Here is a 23,630-nt window from a genome sequence, read left to right on the forward strand (position 1 = left end):
GGAGGAGAGTATTGGCATGGCCTTGTCAGAGCAGGGCCTGATCTGGACCAGCCTGGATCCTCACCACACCCCCCTCCCTGGCGCTTTTGCCCAGTGCTGAAGATGCTGCACTGGCAGTGCCCTTGTGGCAGTCTCTCCCATTCAGGTGGCAAGTCCGGCCCTGGGCCCTGGAGGCAGCAGGGGTCTCAAGCCCACCTGAGGGACAGGTGGCAGGCCAGGAGAAGGGCCCCCCTCCCACCTATCTCCAGGCTTTGGCCACGCCCCCAGGGTTTAGCCCCTCTCCCTCCCCTCCCCCACCTGCACGGCCCGTCCTGGCCTTCGGGACTTCTCAGGCCTCTGCCTCCTCTCCAGGGCCCTCTCCACGCTTGTCCCAGGGGAGAGATGAACACACTGCTTCACACCAGCCTGCGTTCCCTTCACGGGTCTCTTTTATTTCAGACATTTGTTTCAAACTGTCAGCAACTTGCCCAGCCCTGGGAGACTCCCTATAAGGAACGCTTCAAGTCAAAATGCATTTGTTGCCTTTCCTATTATTACCAAGCATTCACTACCAGCAGCGTTGGGCATCCCCATGTAAACCAACAGCGTTTGCTTTTTCTTGTTTACTTTTTTCCGAACAGAATTCTAGAATAAAAATAGATCTCTATCATATATATATATTTGTACACATACACACAGACATACAGCGATCCTCCCACCAGGAGGTGAAGGACCTGGTGTCCTTGCAGTGTCCCTCAGCCCGGTGTGGGAAGGCCAGGAGGCACGGGCTCCCCCTGGGAGCACCCGTGGTGTGCAGTGTGAGCCAGGGCCGGGAGGTGGGTGCGTCTCTAACAGCCCCCCTCCCGTCCGAGGAACAGAAGAGGCAGCCCTGGCCCGAGCTTTCCACACACCTTCAAGTGAGAAATGTACCAGATGGCGCTTGAAAACGAAAACCCAAAGTGCAGATAAAAAAGGAATTCCCTGATAGGCCCGCGGGGACTGCCTTCCTGGGCGAATTCCAAGAGCATCATGCTGTAGGGCTGAGGGGGCCAGCAGGGAAATGACCCACCCACCAGCACCCTGGGACCCCGGTAGAGAGGGTGTCACAGACACAGAGGCCTGCTCAGAGAAGAGGGGCTGGGCTCCGGCTCCTCTTTGGGTCTCTAATCACAGTCCCCATTTGGCCGCAGGCAGGAGGGACCCAAATGGCCAGGGTCTGGCCTGGGTCACCCAAGAAAGCCGGAGGGGAAAGTGGGCTGTGGGGGGTGAGATGTGTTAAGGACAGTCCTTCAGATGGCCGGTCTCTCTATTATAACCCCCGGAGGGGTTTACACTGTACCTGTTGCCCGGAAAGGTAAGGCTAGGAGGAACGAGGTGCTGATGCAAGGTATTTAGCAAGGGCTGAGACCAGCAGCCAGGCATGTGTCCCAGGGGCCACGGCCCAGGGCAGGAGGTGGCCGGGCATGTTTCCAGAGTGGTGGGGGCAGGCAGAAATGGAAGGTTAGTTATGGCTGGAACTCAGTGGCCCTGGCCAGACACCAGAGGCCCCAAAGGCACTTGGCGACAGAGGGGAAGAGCACAGTGGGGCCCAGCTGGCCTCACTGGGCAAAGCGGGGCAAGACCAAGCAGCGCTCACTCTCTCAGACCTGCGAGAGGACCCCGAGGTCCATCCTCTTCCACCTTCCACTCCTTTAAGCCAGGAGTGCCCTGGACAGGACCTGAGGGGTAGGCTGTGAGACCAGGGCCATGGGGCTCCCCAGGGCCCAGAGGCCTGGTGGGGGCAGTGAAGTACAGCTGTGAGGCTCCCCCACCAGGGTTCTTGGGAGATAAGTCCAGTCACCACGACTCTAAGTCGCTTAGGGTTCAGGCAGACTGTCTCCCGAGGGGTCGAGGAAGGAACTCAGGGGAACCCTCATGGCCCAGCCCCAGGGCAGCTCATCGGGCTCCTCTTTGGTTGGCAGAAGCTGAGGTTTGAGACTATAGCTTGTGCGAAGTTGGAAAATCCAGGGTCAGGGATGCTGCAGGAGAGGGACAGGTATGGGGCTTCCAGATGGGCGCGGGGAGGTACCCAAGCCTCGGAGACCCTTACCACACACTTAGCTGATGTGGATGCGCTGCAGAGAGGTCCCCACGTTGATGTGGCCTCCCAGCTAGTTGTGTGCTCATAAAGGCCACGATGTCCGAGTTCCAAGGAACAAGGGATTTGTTTCTGATGCAAATCTGGTCCTCCCAGCTCCAGATGAGCAGCTCCCAGTCCCAGCTGGGCCTGAGGAGAAGTAGGGGCGAGGTGGCGGAGGCGAGGAGAAGGAGGGCTGCAGCCAGCAGAAGTGTCCCCTAGAGCTGTATTTCCCTGAGGCCCTGCACCTCCCCTGACCCGGGCTCTAGCGGCCTGCCTGTCACCCGCCCTCCCTTCCGGCTGCTGCCACGTGGCATCAGAGTTCTCGGGGGATGATGGAGAAGGGCAGCACTGGGCTGCTGGCCTCCAGCTCGAGGGCGGTGAGGAAGCAGTCGGTGGCAGCCTCGCTCTGGCCCTGGGCCTGCAGCACCTCGCCCAGGCCCTGCCAGGCCTCGTGGCAGGTGCTCTGCCTCTCCACGGCGTCCCGCAGCACCTTCTGGGCCAGGCTCTTACGGCCCAGCCGACTCAGCATCAGCCCCTGGGGAGCAAGCACAGGGTGGGGTGAGTGAGGCTGTCCCTGGGCCGGGGGTGTCCAATGGGCTAAGAAGCAGAAGCACGTGTGGCCACGAGCCAGGGTGGGCCCGCCTCTCAGGCTTGGGGATGTCAAGTGACAGGTCGTGACCCACGTGAGTCCTGTCTGTCTGTCCCAGCCTGGCTTCCATCCAGCCCGGCCTCCTGGGTCACCTGCAGTGGGAACTCTGCCCCTCCTGGCCCCAGGGGATGGGCTTTCAACTCAGCAGACCTGGCTTTGGGTCTCCCCAGTACAGCTGCGGGACTCTGGGCACGTCACCGCTCTCTGGCCCTTGGGTTCCTCATTTGTAAATGCGAAGGACCACCGTGCCCACCTTTAGGGTTGTGACGTTTACACGACAGTACAGGCAAAGCACTTGAATGATGCCTGGCATGTGTGAACTCGAAGTCATGGGTGTGGACCCTGAGTCCCTGTGCTGCACTGTGGCACCGCCCTTCTCCCCAAGGCACACTCGAGACCGAGGAGGGTACACTCCAGGCTTGAGGGTGGAGGGACAGGTCCTGTGCCTACAGCAGTGGCCTGTCCTCCTGGGACTTAAAACCCAGCCCAGCCTGGCCTGGCAGGCGAGGGGTGCAGGAAGAGAGTCAGATGGCCAGAGACAGGGACGGATGGATGCTGGGTGAGGGGAGGGCCTCTGCGGAGGGGTCAGGACCACCCAGGAGGCTTGGCCCTGCTGTTTGGCTCCAACGACCCTGAGCAATAGAGGAAGTGATGGGACTGGTCCCAAAAGGGTTGGGAAGTGAAACTGGCACCCTGTTCCTTGATGTCCCCGTCCACCCACACTGAGGAGGATGTGGGGAGGTGGGGGGCCAGGGTCCTCATGTGACCTCCAGTCCCAGAAAGGTTGCTTTGCACCAACCCATCCAAGTGTGTTCCAGCCCTCAAAGGTGTCACAGAGCAGCACACAGCGCCGGGGGCCAGCCTCTCGTTCAAAGCCATAGATAAAGCCTGAACCACACTGGCTTCCTGGACAGGCGGGGGCTGAGGAGCTGCCTTCTATGTGCCTGGAGCCCCCTCGCGGGTGCCCGCCCACGGATGGCCATGTACATTTTTAGCTGGAACATTTTCCTCCCGCCGCACTCCCCAGAGTTAGGCCCTCCGTTGCTATGGAGACCCACTGGGGAAGATGCACATGGCTGATTTCATAAAGTCCTCTGAGGGCCTGGAACACGACCAATTAGGCAAGAGTAAAAGATGGGGCTCAGGAAGCCCTAGAAAAGCCCCTCTCTCCCTCTCTGGAGGTGCCGGCTGGCTGTCTTGGTGGCCAGGGGGCCGGGCAGGGAAGGGGAGCTGTTCGAGGCAGGGCCAAGCCGTCCTCAGGGAACCGCAGGGATGGGGGCGCACAGGGGAACCAGGGGCAGGGTGGAGGCTGAGGCACAGCCCCTGGATCTGGCCAGAGAGGAGCGGTGCTGACTCAGGGCTGCCCGGGACCGGAGGGCAGTGCCCAGCCTGACCGGCAGGGCTCCAGGCCAAGCTGTTCTGCCCGCATGGCCTGGGAGCTGGACCCTGAGCAGCTCATGATGGAACAGGGCCCACAGGGAGGAGGGCAGGAAGGCGAGACGACAGGCCGCCAGACACCACAATTAAGCACCAAAAATGGAAGGTTTGAGCCCTGTGAGTGCTGCCCATGGGGGAGCAACGAGGACGGACAGAGAAGGCCAGCAGCACCTCCCAGAGCGGGGGTGGGGCCCTGTGGTTTTTACACACCAAGTTTTCTCTATTGAGCTTCCATGGGAGACTTTGTTTGAAAAGTGGGCTCTACAGCTAAAAAATGAGTTTAAAAACCCCTGATCTTGAGAAGTGTGTAGGTGTTTGGGAAGGGGCCCAGATGCATCTGCAGCCTGAACAGGGCACAGGTATGTTTGGGGTGGGACGGAGGGTTGGTTTTCCTCGCGGTGCTGAAGGTTTTGGGGAGGCTTCTCTGTGTGTCCTGTGTAGAGGGACAAAGCCCAGGGCTGCAGAGCTGGAAGACCTGGCCGGGCTGGACTCCCAGCTCTGTCTCTGACAAGGGCCGTGACCGTGGGCAAGTGGCCCATTTTCTCGGAGCCACTGTTTCCTCATCTGTAATCTGGGGCAGCGAACAGTCCTCCTTTGTAGGCTACTGTGGGGATTCTGCAAGGATGGATTTGAAACTGGGTAGCAAGGCGCAGGTTGGGGCTGACAGCAAATGGAAGTGTCCCCAAGCTGAACAGAGGGTCAGGGTGGCGGGAAGGGGGGACAAGGAGGGTGCAGAAGAGCAGATTCCTTTAGAGGGCAAGGCTCCCCCTGGGGTTGGATCACGTCCCCCCCTCCCAACCCTGGGGTGCTGACCTTAGCGCCTGAAAGGAGACACCGGGGTCAGGCTGGGGCCTGGAGGCCCAGGGCCTGTAACAGGATCTGCGGCCACCTGCCCGAGACACCAGCCTGTTCAGTTCATGTTTGGTAGCAACTCGAGCTGTTTGCTGCCTGACAACTGGGCGGGGCCCCGCCCCAGGAAGATGCGAGGTCTCACCTGCTCTGCCCCCAGCTTGGCACTGGGCCGAGGGCCCACGGTCCGGCACCCTCTTGGCACCCTGACCCCCAGCTGCCCTGAGAACAGGTCTCCAGGGAGAAGGTGGGAACCCAGAACCGGCATCTCGATTGCATCCCAATGTCCCTGCTGACCCCTCCCGACCCTGTGCTGAGAGAGGAGACCAGACCTGCTGAGTGACTTTCAGCTTCTGACACTTGACCTGGGAGATGGCACGGCTGTGCCTCCCACGCCGGGATGGGAACGACGTGCATGCTGCTCAGGGTGACGGAGCATCACGCCTATAACGGGCGCCGCTCAGGGAGGGCAGGGCCACGGAGTTCCCAGGCCTTCCCGCCCTCATCATTCCCTCTTTCCTCCCTTCCTGGATCTCCGCGATGGCAGAGCCTCTGGCCACCGCTCCTCTACCTGGGACCCTGCTCCTCCCGAAGTCTTCCCCAAGGACGGCCCCTTCTGCCCACATGGTCACCTGAGATCGTGCTGTTACTGGGGGCTCGAGGATGCCATCCTGGACGCGCTCCCCTGAGGCTGAGGCAGGGGGCCTGGCACTACCAGCCCCACAGAACGGCAGCTCAACAGGGTCTGGGTGGCGGGATGTCCTGGATACAAAACCTGGCACACCAGCGGCCTTTACCTGTCCCTAGTGACCTCCTCGTAGGGCCACAAAGGCAGGCAACCTGAGAAGCCCCACCCCAGCTGGGGTCTGGTCTCGGGTTTGCAGGGAGACTGTGAGGGGACCGTCTTTGTTAGGAAGCCGGGTTCTCTGCAGAAGGACAGGGTGGGGTCAGGAGCGGCAGCCAGGATGGGGACGAAGGGGAGGGAGGATCCCGCCCGCCCTTTTCAGAATTGCCACTGCACCCCACCTCACCCAGTGGCTAACACTGTCCCCCCAGAGGGGTGCGGCAGCACGAAGGTCCTGGCTGGGTGAGCCACCGCCTTCTTTTGGGGCTGGGCTGCCCCTAGTGCCAGGCTGCGAGCTCCCTCCCCACCCCTACCCTCGAGTATTTATAGAAGTTATTTTGGGAATTTTCTTTCTGAGCTCCAAGCACATTCCTGGGATTCTGTAACAGCCTTTCCAGCTGCGAAGCCGGGAATCAGCTGGAGGCTGCTGGAGCCTCCTGGTCCCTGGAGCCCCCTGCTTGGGGACCGTGGCGCTGCAGGCAGGAGCCCGTGCTGCTCCAGGGAAGGCGCCCTCCCTTCACCCATCCCGGGTGCTGGGAGGCCCCCATTCCAGCCAGTGCAGACTCCCTCCTTGCACTCCAGCTTCTCCCCAACGTGTCAGCCTCAACCTGTCCAACCCAACCAGGAAAGAGGACTCTCTCCAGGCTGAGAACCTAGCCCACACCCAGCTACTGCCCTCCCCCGGCTGGGGCAGCTCCAAGGCCACAGGCTGGTCCCATCTCCCGAGGAGGGGCGGAGGGGCACGACTCCTTCCGGACCCCAACACCCAGCTGACAGCTAGGTGGGGGTCTTCTGGGGCAGCAGAGGTGTCCGTGCTTCTCATGTGGCAGAGCTCACCCCTGTCCCTCCCTCCTCCTGGGGCCTCCATGGGTGAGATGTCGAAACTACCCGTGGGCCCCTCGGCTAAGAGTGGTGTCCGTCCCCAGAGGGTCACAGCCAGGCTCGAAGACAAGCACAGGCTTGGTGAGGGGGCGAGTCACAGCCCGGGGTGGAGCTGGGGGGGGGGGTTCCTTTGCCAGTCCCACCTCTAGGCAGGGGGCTCTGCCCCCGTGGAACATGGCTGGGCCCACAGGGCCAGGTCTGGTGGCTGTGGCGAGGCCTCTGGACTTTGGATTCTGGAAGTGAACAGCTTGTGACAGGCACCGAGAAGGGGACCCCGTAGTAGAGGCTCCTCTCTGAGCAGGAGGCAGAGCCCAAAGGGAGAAGGGTGTGCTGGCCTTTTGGGGTTTGCACTGGCCTTCTGCACCCTCCAGACGCATGAGTCTTTCCGACCCTTGATTCTGGGGCTAAATTAAGCGAACCGTGCTCACCCATGGCTCTGATCTAGTCTGTGACACCGAGAGAAAGCTTCCCATCCACGTCCGCATCCAGGTGGGTACGGATTTCAGGAGTCTACACACTGGCCTAAGGTTTGCCGAAAGCCCTGGGCCAGAGGCAGCGGGCCCCGTCTCCACCTTCACCACGTGGGGTGCGGGTCCAGGATGTGTGCCAGGGGCTGGGCCGTGCAGGCATAAGGTGGGTGGGAGCCCTGGCACCTCCCACCCTCACACGGCGAGCCTCCTTCCTTCTCTTCCCCTTGGCCCTGGGGCAGGCAGTGCTGGCGAGAGGCCAGAAAACACACGAGAAAACCACAGCATCAGGAGGTCAAATGGCCAGCAAGACATTGCCCCTGAGAAGCAATATCCCTCCTTACTGGAGGGGTGGGGCAGGCACAGACCCCCAGGACGGGGGTGCCTGTACAAGAACTCACCCCCGCGCGCACACACACCCACGAGTGCTGGGGCCTCCTGTTCCTCAGGCGGCCTGGACCCTCAGTCCCCTCCCTGTCACAGCTCAGGAAGCCATGAGGCGGGAGAAGCCCAGAGCAGGTGGGGTGTCCTGGGCGCAGAGGCAGGGACCTTGCTGCCGCCTGGTCCAGCGTCCGGGAAACTCCAGAAGGCTGGACACTGAATTTCACTTCTCAGCTGCTGAGGACACCTTTCTTCCTTTCAAGACAGGAAGCAGTGGCTGAACCAGGCTAATCCAACTATGGGCCAGAGGGCAGGGCTGCTCCAGAGCCTGGCCTTCCCGGCCCCTCGGCTCCAGCAGCCCAGGGCCCGGCCCACCCCTTTTGGAGGGTCACCTAGGAGCACGAGAGGGCAAGAGCAGGTCTCAAATCCACCCCCCCGTCCCACAACACAGACTCTGAGCCACTGGCCAGCTGCTCTTGCTCTCAGCTGAGGCCAGCCTGGCCTCTCACCGCCTATACACTTGTCCCACCCGTAGGGTGGCTGGCGCTGATGTCCTGCACCTCCATGGCCTGGCTCAGTGACAGTGAGTGTCTGGGGCTCGGCTCTGGGCTTCCCTTTCTCTCTGCAAGCCAGGAACACCCAAACCTGGCCTGGGAGCCACACTTCAGAGCGCAAAAGGTAAAAGTAACCGCAACCACTGGGCCATTAACTCACAGAACTCTGTAACCCAAATCCTGGGTGCTGGGCATTGCAATTTCCATTTTACAGATGAGGACACGGAGCTGCTGGGGGCAGAGGGCGGGAGTGGGCGGTGAGGAACTTGGCCAAGGTTACACGGCAAGTACAGGCAAAGTGGGACTCAAGTCCAGGTCTGTGAGACTCGAAGGCTGGGCTCCAACCTCCAGGCACAGGCTGCCTCCGATACTGGGGACTTAAAACCGTCCCAGCCACCCAGCCCCAGAAGCAACCCCAAAGGCGGCTCTGAGGTCCTTGGTCCCTGTCCACCTGCCACCAAGCCTTCCGCATAAGTGGTAGCCAAAATACCCAGAGCTGACATCTTTTCACAGCTCTTGGTCCATCTGAGTCCTAAAATGACCCCTTGCGGTCACAAAGGCCTGAATTATCCCCATTTGACAGAAGCAAAACTGAGCCAGTGAGGGGGCGTCATCTCCCAGTGTCCCCGTAACTGAGGGCTGGCAGTGCTGGTTGTCTGCCTCAGGTGTGTCGCCTCTCCTGTCTGGTCCCGCCCTCCAGAGCTGTGGCTGGAACCAGCCAGGGGAGGAGGGTGGGGGAAGCAGCTCTGTGCAGCCAGAGGTCACCTCTTTGACCTTTGAGAGCAGAGCCTTCCGCCTGGATTCCTCGAACACCTGCAAAAGGCCCAACCCAGAACCTTAGGTTTGGGTGGGGCAGAGCCCTGGGCCTCCAGGACTCAGGCCCCGCCCTGGCGGGGAGAGGGGTGGTGGCGGGGAGCTGCTAGGGACTTACATCCTCAAGTGGCCCACTCCAGCCTGGAGAGAGGGAGCCAAGAAGCTCGGGGGCCATCTGGGGGTGGCCACACAGCCGTGGCCGTGCCCTTGATCCTCAAACCCACTTAAAGACAGTGCCGCTGGGAGCCCAATGGGAAGCAGGGGGATGACTCATCCCCAGCTCTCACCAGAGGACACTCAGGGCAGCTGGAGAGAGAACAGCCCAGGTCACGCAGCCAGGGGTGCTTCAGAAATCATCTCGTTCACAAGAGCCCAAGCTCAGCCAGGGTTGTCTCCCCCTGCTGCTAGGGTGCCTGAGGAGGAAAGGGTTCCAGAAGGATGGGGCAGCAGGAGTCCGAGCTCTGTCTCCAGAAGACATCGTGACCTGAGGAGCGGGGAAACCTGGCCAGAGGGGCCAGGAACCCCAACCCCTTAGAATCTGTCCCTGGCAGAAGAGGGCGCCCCTTGCCCCCCTAAAAGGCAGGGATGCAGCTGCGCCTGCCCACTCCCGGCTGTGGCTTTCAAGCTATCACTTGCGGTGAGACTGGTTACACCAGAGCATCCATACTCCCGGCTCAGCCAAGCAGAGCGCAGGGAGAGTGAGTGAGTCTGTGGCCAGAGCTAGTGACCCTCCCACCACTGAGGGCAGGCAACCTCAAAGGAGCCCATCTTGGGGGTTCCCTGTGACTTGATCACTCCATCCGTCATTCAGGGGCTCCCTGACCTCCCGAAGCATCTCTGCTCCCTTGGAGGCCAAGCCCGCGGAGCCCTGTCTGAAAAAGAACACTGTCACCCGAGGGCCAGCTCCTCTGCTGATCTTGGGAAGGACCCTGCTTCCTTTCTCACGTTTCCTTGGGGGCGGGCACGTAAAGATTGGTTTTCCCCTTCTTAACTACATTCTTCTGCCAGTAAATTCAATTTGGAACCCCTAGGCTGAGTGAGTGGGGTTTCCAGCTACCTGAGGCCAAGCTGGCAGAGACCATCAGAATCTGCTCCTGGGATTTCGCTGGGAATTTCCATGGCCAGAGAGCATGCCTTTCCCTTTCCGCACCTGGCAGGCTCCCAAAGCCACCTGGCCATCCTTGAGGCTGGCGAGGTGGCAGCCTAGAGGACCAAGGCTTGACAGCACAGACCCCTTTGAGACGCTGCTGTGTACACAGTGGGGACTCTTCGCTGGTACAGCTCTGCCGAAGAGGTGTCTCCTTCTTGCCTGATTTGGGGGAAAAGCCTGAGCCGAGCCCGGGGTGGAGATCCATCACATCCAGGGCCGGGAGGGCAGTGGGTCAGAGAGAGCTGAGAACATGCTCCTGGGCTAAAGGTCATATTCTCAGAAGTCTGAACACCGGCCCCAAAAGCAATAGCCTTCTCCTCCGCGAGAGATTTTCTCTAACCTGTCTCCAAATTTCCTGTCCCATGTACACAGAGTGGGACTCAGCCACTGCATCGGGAGCTCACTGGGAGACCCAGAGCTCCTCCAGCCCAGGCTCTGGGTGGCCATGGTCTCCGGGGTGGCTGTGTCTCCTTCCCTTGTACCTATTGGAGCCGATGTCCTCACAGAGCCGCAGCGGCGTGGTAAGGCCAGGATGTCCCCCTGGGAACCTGCCTTGGCAATGCCTTCAGTGGGGATGGGGGGGGGTAATCCGTTCCCCTCTGTGTTTCTTTCTCTGGATAATCCTCCAAGCTCAGCGCCAACCTCAGGCTAAGACAACTGCTGTATCTCTTTCATTCTCTACTGACTATTTTTCACAATGAATCCCTTATATAAGTGCCAAGCCGACTTAGACCAAAGGGAGTGGCTCCCGGGGTACAGTACCATGGTGAACAAGATCCCGAGGTCCCATCTGTGCTCAGTGGGAAAGAGCGCTGTGACCGATCAGCAGCGCTGCGTGTGGTGTGTGTGCTGTGTTCTGCCTCTCTGATGTGGCACTGCAGACGTGCGGCAGCACTTCCACGTGCGTCACCTCACTTGATGAGAACAACGCTGGTCCAGGAATGAAGAAGATCATTACTCATTTACGTAAGGAGACAGCAGGAGCGTGGAAGTGTGTCTTTTCCTAAATCACCCGCGTGAATGAGGGCCAGAGCCAGGATTAGATCCCAGATGTCCCAAGTCTGAGACAAGCACAGGGAAGACACTTAGATCAGGGAATGCTGGAGACCAAGGCGCCAAAGCGTTTGCATGTCTTTGGAGGAAAAAAAAGGGCTTAGCCAATCTTCTCCAGGCTTGCAATTTGCTATTCTTTATGCATGCGTGTGGGATGCTGGCAGGAACAGAGAGTGTGGAAAGGGGTTGGGCTGCCCACGCTGGAGCCGACTGCCCCTCTGGCTGCTTTGTAACTTGAACAGTGGGCAGTCCTGGCTCCGATTTCATCAGATCAGCAAGGCACCCCGGGAAGAGAAAGGGGACCCTTGCAGAAACATCTGTAGGGAGCCACTCTGGACAGCCACTTGGTTACCATGGAAACCCACCCTTGGCACTGGCTTCAATTTCAGGAAAATGGCTACAAACAATAATAAGCATACATGAAAAAAATGGTATGCCAGTGCTTCAAACAGTGCTTGGTACTGGATTGGGAGGGGTGGGGGGCACTGACACGGCCGGCCAGCTTCCATCTGAGAGCGCAATCAGTGGAAGACAGTCATCTGGCTGCAGGCCTAATGACAGAGCCCACATCCTCCCTCCCAGCTCCCTAATCAAGTTTCTGGATGTGACCTCCGGGGAGGCATTTATCAGAGGAGCTAATGGCTGAATTGCGGGAGGGAGGCAGATGTGCTTTGCCAAACGCGAACATGGGCTGAGCGGACTGGAAGGCAACCCAGAGCCGTGCAGAAGAGGGTAACCTGGACCAGCGTGTGACGCTGCCACGCAGGCTTCCTTCAAGCGACACCGGACACATGCGTGGGTCTAAGCTAGAAACCCTATAAGCAATGAGGCAGGGGGAATATGGCTGAGATGGGAATCTCTGCTCTAGTCTGTGCACAAGGACCTTAATAAAGACGACCTGGTCCAGCTCCTCCCCCCATGTGACAGTTACATCCTCACCAGATGATCCCTGCGTCCATCCGTGCCTGGGTTATGCTCAGAGGTGAACTGTTTTCCCTGACAGTGAGCCGATAGCAAACCCCCCGAGGCGTCTACTCCATCAACCAATCAGACCCCTTTCGACAACAATAACTCTTCGGCCACCTGCAGCCATTCTCCTCCAAGAGCCCTTGAAGTGGGACACCCAAGGTGAAACCCAGACCTCAACAGGGGAGGACTGTACTGCTAACCCTGCGCTCCTAAGTCACACTTCGGAAATCCCGGTGCCTACGCGGGCCTGTGCATGTTCAGATCATTGCATTTATCCTGATACCTGCTCTCTGAAAGCAACTAAAGGCGGCACAGAAAAAAAAAAAAACCACTGATTCCTACCCTTCCACCTGTCACGGAAGGGTTTCCCGGACCAGAGAATCCCCACTGCACAGGTAAGCAAAACTGAGGTTCCAAGAAGCAGCTGATTTGCCCATGATCAGCCAGAACGGGCGTGACAAGGCTAGGACATGAGCAACGGCACCCGGCTCCCAGCCACCGACGCTTCCCACAGGAAAGTCACTTAGTCCTGGACACCCGAGCCCTGGCTCCATGTCCAAGGACTTGGGGCTGCCGGCCTCTCTCTGCACCCCGGGGCCGTATGCAGTGTGCGCTTAGGTCAGGCCTGAGATGACAGCCACTCCAGGGCACAAGCTGAATCCCACAAGGAGGCACGGAGCTGCTCTGAAGTGGGGGAGGCAGCCCCACGATCAGGGAGGGCCTGGCGACACCAACACCCCCCCCCCAAAAAAAAGGCATTTTGGTATCTGCTTCGAGTCTCCAGGGCAAGAATCTGATGACTATCAGCGAAAACCTTTGGGGCTAGATCGCCTTCCAGAAACACAGAGAAAGGAAGTCACGAAGAATCAACCCATCCTCCCAGATTTGTTCATCGACTCAGGCAGGCTCTGATTGAGGGGGAATGGGCTGTCTCTACAAGAAAGACAGAGCAGGGAGAAGGCCACCTCCCCCGGGAGAGCAGGGAACAGTGGCGGCAGGGTAGGGGGTCGGGGGCTGACTCACCAGGCTGTGCATGATGCGCACGCCGTCGGGGTTCACTGTGAGCGCCTCCTTGTACAGCTGCTCGGCCTCCTCCAAGCTGCCCTTCATCTCGGCCAGCCGGCCCCGCATGTAGAGTACCGAGTGCGAGGTGGGGAAGAGGCCCGCCGCCTCCTGGATGCAGAAGCCTGCTTCCTTGAGGTGTTGCTGCTCCATGAACAGCTCAGCTGCAAGACCAGAAGGGCAGGTGAACGGGGGGGTGGGGGTGGGGGAAATCATAGGTGGTGGCGGCCCCCTCCCACTTCCGACTGTCAGCCCCCAGCATTTGGGAGCTGTTTTGGGTGACAGAAACCACCCCACTGAGGGACAGCACAGGAAGGGCTCGCTCTGGGGCGCGGGAGTTTCTGAGTGCTCGCTGTGTCAGGTTCATGCATGGACACGAACTCTGCCAGCGCTCACAAAACCCTACAGAACAAACACTTTTTGTGCTACCCGGCTTCAGGGAGGAGGCAACGGGCACAGGCTGAGTAAGCAAGGGGTCTGCACCAGGCTGACTTCGGACACTGGCAGCAGGGGCACAAGTGGTCCCCTGCAGCCAAGTGTTTATTCGGGAGACTCTGACTTTCGTCCCATCCCTTCACTTGTTCATCACGTATCTGGGTGGGATGCAGCCGAGGCGGCTCTGCGGGAAGGGCAGCTGACTGCAGTGCTAACTCCACCTGCGGGATCAGGACGAGGACAGCCGAGTGAGGCCACCAAGGACAGGTGGGAGGACAAGGAGGAAAGAGGTCCAGGGAGCACCTGCAAAGGGCAGGACTGGGGCCGACACCGAGGAGAGCTGGTAACAGCCAGACAACTGCCCGCGCTGGCTGTGAGCTGACCTTGGGCCAAGGAAGCATCTTCTCTCTTTGGATCCCCCCGAGTCTGGGAGCGAGTTTGGGAGCGGGGCGGGTGCTCTCCTGCACCCCAGGCTAACACACAAGGCCAAGAGAGGGAGGGCCTCCCCCCAGGCCCTCGGCAGGAGGGGCAGCTCCTGGCCTCCCTCTAAACTTGGGACTTTCTGTCACAGGGAGAGGAACAGGGGACACGCACGCCTTTCAACTGGCAGGCAGGGAAGATCTGCCCCACAGCCGGTTTGTCTTCTTCCCCCAGATCAGCCGAACATGGGGCAGTTTCTCCAAGCCTGGGCCAGCCCACACAAAGGTGCATTTCAAACCCACGCTGCGCAGGTACACACCCAGCAGAGGCACTTTTAGAAACTGGGCTCATCGGAGTTGCCTCACAGCCCCCAGCCCTCCCCTCGTGGCAGCTGGGGCTCGGCGGCCCCCTCTGGGGCTGGTGCCCCCCACACAGAGGTGGGAGCACAGAAGGAGCTGTTCCCAGCAACGGCTAAGAGCTGAGGTTACGCTAGTTCAGGTTCAGTCTGGGGGTGGGGGGTGGATAACAGACTTCCCAGAGGAAGCTTCTAGAAGAGGTGGAAAACCCGGGCCCGGTCATCCCTTCTTCTTGTTCCAAGAATAAGCAGGAAGGAGGCCTCATCAAGGCCTTGACTGTAGCGCACAGCAGAGGGGGGACTCGGCAGGAATGCTGCCTAAGGTCCGCTGTGTAATCCAAGGAGCCCACCGCACCCGAACTGCTGCAGAGGGCTTCTGAGCAGGGCACCCTCTTTCTCTGCCGGAGGCGAGAATGTGGGAGAGTCAGAGAATTGGGCCAGGCTCTCATGATGAGGCGGGAGAGAGAAGCACAGGCTCATGTCTTCAGAGACAGTGTGGACTTAAGATTTCCAGGGGGAAAGCTCAGGAAGGCCAGGCCAGGCCAGGCAGCGCGAGCTTTGAACCCAGGGCCTCACAGGGAGGGCAGGCCCAGCGGTCAGGGGATGGGCTACCTCAGCCTCTGCTCTGCTGTCACGTTGCCTTCTGCTGCCTGGGGCTCTCAGCAGGCTGCCCTCATACCTGAGTGCCCAATGTCCAGCTGTGGGCTACTGACCGTGCTCCTGGCCCTTCCACGAGGTGGAGAAAAAGCGTAGGTTGGGAAATAGAGCAGTCGAGCCACCCAACCACTGGAGTGATCCAGGGCAGTGGAGTGACAAGTGCCAATGCTGAGCGTTCCAGGCACTCAGAAGGGGTCAGATCAGCTGTGCTGGTGTGGTCAGGGAAGTCTTCCTGGGGGAGGCGGCATTTGAGCGGAGGCATGAAGGCACAGGGATGCTTGGATGGGCAGAAAGAAGGGAGGCTGGGCCTGGAGACCTGGAGGGCTGGGCCCCACTGTAGCCAGACTTGAGGGTCACAGAGGAGAAGGGAGAAGCAGGAGGAAGTGTGCGGTGTGAGGGGCGGGGGTGGGCAGGCCTGTCCTGCACCAGCCCCGAGGCGTCTTCCTCCATCACCAGGAGCTCAGCTCAGAGGCTGGGCTCCCCGCTCCCCTGGATCTGTGTCTCAGCAGGCCCGCCCCAGGCCTGACCTACCTGCCCACCCGGTCCTGGCACGGCCCACTAAGCTGTTGACAATGTGCCGTGCTGTCTCTTGAGCCCCATCTCTGAAGCTTGTCCCCCATCCTTCCCTTGGGAATATTTCCTAGTGCCTCGACAGCAACAGATTTCAATTACAGGGCTCCCCACCTCCTTCCTTCCTTGGGGCCCTGGGCCTTGTCCCAGGCACACGCCAGAGGACATGCCCTGAAAAAGAGGCAGGGCCGCTCTGCTCTGATGGACTTCAATACCTGTTAGGCAGGAAATCAGATGACACAGAACAGAGCCAGAGGAGCGAGGGCTCCTGAGGGCTCCTGGCCGCCCGGCAGACAGCCCCTGACAGGCCCGGCCTCCGGGACGGGGCCCTGGACCTGCACACAGACCCACAGGTCTGGGGGCTGCAATGCACCCCTTCTTCACAGCCTCAGTGTCCCCAGGCAGTTGTTTTACCAAACATGGTGCTCCCCAGACAGCCGACCTGGGTTGCAGCAGGAGCCACATGGCACCGTGCCCGCCAGCGCCCCAGCCTCCACCTCCCAGCCCACACCCATCCTGGCCTCCCCCAGCCAGGGCTGGAGGAACAATCAATGCTACCGGATTTTCCTTGAATTTTCATAGTCAAGGTTGAACGGGGGCCTTGCTGCCCGCTCAGTGTCAGGGGGCCCTTCTCTGATCCCCTCGGTCCCTCCCTCTTTGCTCCCGCCCTTCTGATTTCCACTCCCCTCGTCTCTTCCTCTCCGCCTACTCCTGTCCTCCTCTCTGTCTGTCTCGGCTCTTCTGCCGCTTCCTTCCATCGCTCTCTACCCGCCCCCCTCTGCGCTTTCTCTCCGCAGGCTCCAAATGGAAAACATCTGTTCCCTGGAGCTTTGCAACAGTCCCTTGTATGATTTTTTTTTTTCTGAGGCATCCTGATCTAACCCTGCACCCAGAGCTGGCTCCAGGCTTCCCGCCGTTCTTGCCAAGGCTGAGCCTCTTTGCAGGGAGGGGGGCCTTGCTTGGCGGGCCTGGAGCCAAGGAGCAGGGCGAGCGAGGGAGGGCCCCGGGCCCCCGCCCTTTGAAGGCCTCCCTTGGTGAGATGGGCTGCCTAGAGACCCCAGAAAGGAGAGAGGCACCCCCTCAGGGCAGGAGAGAAGGTTAGACCCTAAAAAGGATCTAACTTCAGCCCCCGGGGGAGGGGTCCCCAAAACTGTCCTCTAAAGGAAATAACGGAGCAAACCTCAGACATATGGATGCTCAGAATAAAGGGGAAGGAAGGGGGGCAGGGGGGAAGGAATGAGACAGAAAAAGGGGGTGGGGACCAGCCAGGAGAGTCGCACAGAGAAGCCGAACGTTGGAAGGGATCTGGGGGTTGGGCTGGGACCTTCCAACCCTGGGCCCCAGAGGGGGCCATGTGGGCATCAGGGCTCCCGACTTCCTGTCCTGGGAGTGCTGTCCTCAGGGACTCAGGAGGAGGGGGTGACAGAGGAGGGAAGGAGGGAAAGCAGGAGCAAAGGGAGACAGGACAGGGGAGCGGGCACCGAAGGCTGGAGGGCAGGGGCTGGGAGACAAGACAGAGGGGAGGAGGAGAAGGGGAAAGAGGAGGTGCCAAGAGGGAAACTGAAGGACCAGAGGCGCACGGGGGACCAGGGGTCAGACGCAGCTGATGCCGCCGCGTGGTAACTCTATCATAAATACGCTCTTGAGACACAGCCCTGAGGGCCCCACCCTGGGTCCCCAGTCTGCGCAGCTGACAGCCGGGGGCAGCTCCTGCTTCAGGGTCCCCTAAAGAGCCAGGACACCAGCGCCCAGACAGTGGATATCTGCCATTTGGGAGCTGAGACTTGGGCAGACCACCCCGAGCTGGGAAAAGCCCAGGGCCCTCCAGGTCAGGGGCCTCTCCCACCATCCGTCTCCCTCTCTCTGGCACATTGTCTGCCCGAGACACAAGCTGCAGTGGGAGAAGAAGGTGGGCCATCCTGCTCTTCTGGAAACACCCCTTCTTTTTTTTTTTTTTTTTTCCGCTTTTTAGCGCCGTACCAGCAGCATATGGAGGTTCCCAGGCTAGGGGTCCAATCAGAGTTGTAGCTGCTGGACTATACCACAACCACAGCAACGTGGGATCTGAGTCGTGTTTGCCACCTACACCGCAGCTCACAGCAACACCAGATCCTTAACCCACTGAGCAAGGCCAGGGATCGAACCTGCATCCTTATGGATGTTGGTCAGATTGGTTAACCCCTAAGCCACAATGGGAACTCTGTGGAAAGCCCCTCTTGAGGCTCAGGAGCATCCATGGGGCCAGGCGCCTCTCCCCTTTTCACACGGATCCATGGCCAGAGAGGTGACAGTTTTGAAACTCATCTCTCAGGTGGGAACCCTCTGAGAGGCTTCTCACGTCACCCTGGGATGGGAATGAGGCTGAAGAGGGAAGGGGGAGGACCACCGTGGGGAGAGAAAGGATACAAGATTTCCCAACCTAAGAGGGGGTTTGTGATTGACAAAACAGACTGGGGATGCGATTTCTCTTGAAACCAGGGGGATAAGCTCATTCCAAAATGATAAGGGGGGGACCACATTTCCCTTCCTGGAAATTTGCTACAGCTGGTAGAGTCATTAGACGGGGTGGGTGGGGGTGCTGATGACAATACTCTTGGCCTGGGTCGGCTGGTGGGGTGGGGCCTAGGGAGAAGTTACTCCTTGGTGATCAGCTCCTGGCAGCCCTTCAAGGGGGCGCTCGGCACATGCTTGCTGGTGATGATGGTGGGGAGGGGAGGGGCCTCACAGAGTGAAGATTCTCCAGAATCCTCCTTTGCTTAGAAGGAAAGACCCAGGATACCTTCTTGCTGCCCTCTCTGGCTCTGGCAGCTGTCCAGCAGCCTAGCTATTCCTCTTCCTCCTCCTCTTTTTTTCTTTTTTTTTTTTTTTTTTAGGGCTGCACCTGCGGCATATGGAAGTTCCCAGGCTCGGTGTTGAATCAGAGCTGCAGCTGCCAGCCTCCACCACAGTCACAACAACGCCAGATCTGAGCCGTGTCTGCGACCTACACCACAGCTCATAGCAATGCCATATCCTTAATCCACTGAGCGAGGCCAGGGATCAAACCCACATCCTCATGGATCCTAGTCAGGTTTGCAACCTATTGAGCCACAATGGGAACTCCCCCTCCTTCCTTCTATAAGGACAGATCACCTGACTTTTTTGTCTCACCTGTGACATGTGGAAGTTGTGGGGCTAGGAAGTGAACTCGTGCCACAGCAGAGACCCCAGCCACGGCAGTGACAACGCCGGATCCTGAACTCACTGAGCCACCAGGGAACTCCAAATCCCCTGATTTTTGATGCCACATATGGACACCCAAAATAATGACATTTCCCAGAGTCCTTTGCAGCTCTGTGGTCATGTGACTACGTTTGGGTGGCTCATGTGTGCAGATGTCAGGGTATGTCCTTCTGAGGAGGGGTGTCCCCTTCTCCCACTCTTTGTAGCTGTGCTCTGGGATGTGACTGTGGAGGAAAGCCACCTTGGACCCCAAGGACAAGAGTGACACCCCAGTGAGAGCAGAGCAACAAAACAGAAGGAAGCTGGGGTCCCTGGACCAGGAGAGCAGAGCTGTCATCCAAGTCAAGGCTGCTGCCTCTGAATTGTTACATGAGGAAGAAGCACTCTTCTGCATTGATCACACCCCCAAACCTGTCTCATAATGCCACTCTCCCTAACCCTTACCTGGCACCCTGTGCCAAGCATTCAGATTTTGTGCTCCGAGCTCTCTGTGGGCTGAACATCTCGGATAATGTCCGGAGAGAGAAGGCTACTGTGTGAATTACCGCAGGGCATGTTTCCACTGAATTTCCATGTCTAATCATAGGCCTCAGGAAGGCCTTTAACCCTCCTTGGAGTTCTCAGAACATACTAGCATCCCCAGCATAAAGCAGCACATCTCAGAGAGGCAGGCAGCCTTGCAAACGCAGAAACCGCGTCCTCTGCTGAGAGTAGTAAACGAGGCAGAGCATTAAGACAAAAGGCCTTGTGAGTCCAGAGTAGGCAGCACGCAGCTCCAGAACCCATCACTTGTGGCTGGCCACTGACACAGCTCCGCAGTGAGGGTGCAGGCCCCTGTGGGGGTGGGGCCCCAGGGTGCCCGCTGGGACGTGTCACAGCCTCACATCTCAGACAAAGACAGGGCATCTTTGCCTAAGAGGAAGCCTTGTCTGATATCCCTCTGGACTTTGCGACATCCCTCTTCCTGCCGCAGAGGTGATGAGCTGCCGGTGGAGCACAGCCCCCCACACCCCAGGTGTCCTGAGGGAGCCTGATATGCTAACTGGGGCGATATGTGCATTATTAATATGCATCCCAGTCTAGTCTTTCTGTGAATCTTGGTCCAAATTTTTCCCACAGATTTAGAGCCCGTGGAGGGGAGCGTGGGGGCGTCCTGCATACTAATGTGTCCATATGTGAATCCAGGCAGCGGGGAACTTAGACTCCCAGTCAGCAAGCACATTCTAACTCTGAGTTGAAAAACCTGCAGGTCCCAGGAACGGAGAATCTCCTTTCAGTCTCTTCTCCATCTCCCTTGGGGCTTCTGGCACCACCCCGTTGGGAGAGAGGCTGCAGGTCAGAGGGAGGGGGAAAGGGAAAAGGGAGAGAGGCTTCCCCAGCCAAGGTCAAGGGTGCAGGTTGGCCTGGCCCTCTTCTAAGATCCCACCTGTCCCACCGCCTTCCTCTTTCTTCTGCTGCCGCCGCTACTTTATCTCATTGGGACACATCCCTGGCCTCGGTGGTCTTTCTTTTCACTCTTATCCACCTCTCATACCTCCACTGGATTAAATTTCTTTTCTTTTCTTTTTTATTTTTTTAGGGCCACACCCACAGCATATGGAAGTTCCCAGGCTAGGAGTCGAACTGGAGCTGTAGCTGCCGGCCTGCACCACAGCCGCAGCAACACCACATCTGAGCCACATCTTTGACCTACACCACAGCTCACGGCAATGCTGGATCCTTAACCCACTGAGCGGGGCCAGAGGTCAAACCTGTGTCCTCATGGATATCAGTTGGGTTCGTAACCTGCTTGGCCACGATGGGAACTCCCTGGATTAAATTTTCACTTTCAATCACTGTGAGTCACTCCTCAGTATTGCTTAGCCAAGCATCAGGACCCTCACTGCTGGGTGCCCCACTCCCTCTGCCTCCATGGCCACTGGAGTGGACAGACAGGACAGAAGCCAAGAACTGTTTCCCAAGCACCCACTTACTATGTGCTAGCTGCTTGATACACACTAGCTCATTTTAGAAAAGGACAGGCAGTGAGCTGGGGACCTCTGAGGCCGCCTGCCTCCAGGCGGACAGACCCTCAAACTCCACTGAGGCACCAGTGCCCATCAGCTAGCAAGAGAGACTGTTACCCGAATGACAACCCTGGCATCACCAGCCGTCCGCCTTCAATGAACTTGACCCCCAGGCCTCACGGTCTTGGGGGCCGGCACACCTGACCTCTTCTCTGGCTCTCCCATCCGCTCCGTGGGTTGAGATCTCACGAGTTCTCAGGATGCAGCTCCTCTACCCTGGGCTGCCAGGGCGGACCTGGAGGAGCCAGAGGGGACCCTGGTGGCCTGCAAGCAGGGGGATACTCACCAGCCTGGAGCCAGATCTGTTCCAGCGTGGTCCACAGCTGCATGGGGCCCTGCTTCAGGACCGAGCTGGGCATGGTCAGCTCTGACATGGCCTCCTCCAGCCGGGAGGCTGCGATGGATGACGCCCGCCGGGAGCCTGCAGAGCAAGACGGGAGGGGCTGAGCTGCAGAGCCTCAGCGTCCCGCTGCAGACCCAGGGACCGAGGCTGCGCAGCCCTGAGGGTAGGGCACATCAAGTCAGGGCCGGGGGGTCAGGGCAAAACGGTGCACAGACCCACTGGCAGAGCCGGCCTCAGACCCTCACCCTTGCTGGGGAGAGGAGCTTCCTGTGGGGCAATCAGGCAGTGGGCCCACTTCTAGGACTCACTTCACAAGACAAACGTGAGTTGTTGGCAACGGTGGGCATTCTACCACTGCCTGGGATACGGAGGACAGAAAGGACCCGAACGTCCACCAGTGGGAACTGATTAAAAACAGGTCAGAGGATAATCATACAAGACCATGCAGTCATTACAATAACAACGCAGAGAGTTTCCGTTGTGGCTCAGCAGGTAACAAACCCAAGGAATATCCATGAGGATGCGGGTTCAATCCCTGGCCTTGCTCAAAGGATCCGGCGGTGCCGTGAGCTGTGGTGTAGGTCACAGGCGCGGCTTGGATCCCACATTGCTGTGGCTGTGATGTAAGCCGGCAGCTCTATCTCCGACTCAACCCCTAGCCTGGGAACTTCCATGTGCCATGGGTGCGGCCCTAAAAAGCCAAGAAATAAAATAACGATGCATGACTATAAGATAATATCAATGCAGAAAGATAATGACATTATACCTTTTGGTGAAAAAAGCAGACTGCAAAAGACTGTGATCACATTTTTACAAAAAAGAAAATACGGGCACGTCTCCGTAAGTGTGAAAGGCCATTACAGAATCTGGGGAGTGAGACGGTGGGTGCCTTGTCCTTTCTTCCTTTTACATTGTTATTTTTTGTTTCCACAAGTGCATCTTATTTCTTTGCAGAAAGGTCCCCTCTGAGGTTGGCCTATAAAGGATCCTTGGGTAGCACCTCTGGCCAGACCACACGTGGCTCTGGAGAATTTCTCCCTGGGGCAGTTCTGAGTGACATGGGTTCCTGTTCAGGATATATAAGCCGTTGACATTTGCAATGCACATGCAAGTGAAATGCGAGCACTTTTCCTCTCTCTCCCGGAGGCAGTAAAGGCTCCAATAAACTCAGGAGACCTCAGGGCAAACCACAGATCCGGTTTATAAGGCGCGTGTACATGGAGTCCCAATAACTTTGCCCAGCATTCTTCCCTTTTGAACTGCAAGGGCGCTGCACCCTCCGGCATCCTTGCCTCCGTGGTGTCAGCAGCTCCACATCCAGCCCGGCACTCCACAGACGTGCCTCTGAAATCAGGTGCCAGGCTTGGCTTTGGACATCGGCCCCATCCCTTGACAGTGAGGCCGCATGTTGGTTCATGGCCCCAGAAGTGGAAAAGATGAGCAATGCCACCAAATACAACTCCCTCACGCTTTCATTCCCGTGACTAATTCTGCTTGTGTTTGAAAGGAAGGTACTCGCTTTCATCAGGGCTTGGGTTAAAATGTGTCAGTTTGCAGATCCTGAACTTGTTTGAATTTCGCAAGCCGTGGATGTCAGGATGAGTCTTTCCAGGAAGCAACAGTCAGCTTTGGGCTTAGGGTTGTAAATAGAAGCTCGGCCCATTCCTGTCTACCTGACTCCACCTACTGAGGACAGCATCATGGCACGCCTTGGCCTTGGGCTGCAGCCTAAGGGGGAACGGTGTCTGGGCTCCATAGCCATCTCTCCACCCCAGTCTCCCCCACTCTCTTCACTCCCCACACAGGGGCTGGCCTGCTCCCCTTGCTGACTCCGGCTGCCCACTTCCTGCCCCAGGGCCAGCAGCCTTCCTGCCAAGATCGGCCTTTAGGAGGCCCCAGGGCGGCTCTCTAGCACAGACCCTTGCGCAGCAGCTGGCGCGAGGCGGGGTGGGTTTGGCCAGGCTGGGCAGATGCTCAGGCTGGGAGAGGGAGCTGTGGGCTCACGTGGATGGCAGCCCACAGGGCGCATTCTTACCGGAGTCTGCGTCGTGGGCATCGGGCAGAGTCAAGTGCATGCCACTTTGCTTCTTCAGTGTGAGGCCCTCTCCAAGGCTGCCGTCCTTTTCCAGGCCTCTGGAAGGCAAGAGAGGGCCAGGCCCAGGTGAGGCGGAGGGCGAGGAGGGAGAACGAGGGAGCCTTGCACCAGGCAGGCTCTGGGGCTGAGAGTTCAGGCCCGAGACTCCTAGGAAGGATGGTGACGGAGTTCCCGTCTTGGCACAGCAGAAGCAAACCCGACTAGGAACCATGAGGTTGTGGGTTCGATCCCTGGCCTTGCTCAGTGGGTCGAGGATCCG

The 23,630-nt window shown here is 58.8% G+C and overlaps 1 protein-coding gene across 5 annotated transcripts in view; it reads right to left on the reverse strand.

Annotated features, from left to right (window-relative positions):
- TTC7A (tetratricopeptide repeat domain 7A) overlaps positions 407–23,630 on the reverse strand; it is a 134,360-nt gene continuing 111,136 nt past the window's right edge. For 3 of the 5 annotated variants that reach the window (XM_021087552.1, XM_021087553.1, XM_021087555.1), the window contains 4 exons: positions 23,312–23,409; positions 21,220–21,354; positions 13,170–13,372; positions 407–2,633 (listed from right to left, as the gene is read on the reverse strand). In XM_021087552.1, coding sequence (XP_020943211.1) covers positions 2,412–2,633; positions 13,170–13,372; positions 21,220–21,354; positions 23,312–23,409 — 658 coding nt within the window. In that variant the 3' untranslated portion in view covers positions 407–2,411. The other 2 variants (XM_021087550.1, XM_021087551.1) reach the window with 2 other exon arrangements.

This window comes from Sus scrofa, chromosome 3, assembly GCF_000003025.6.
Source record: "Sus scrofa isolate TJ Tabasco breed Duroc chromosome 3, Sscrofa11.1, whole genome shotgun sequence".
Lineage (NCBI taxonomy): Eukaryota > Metazoa > Chordata > Mammalia > Artiodactyla > Suidae > Sus > Sus scrofa.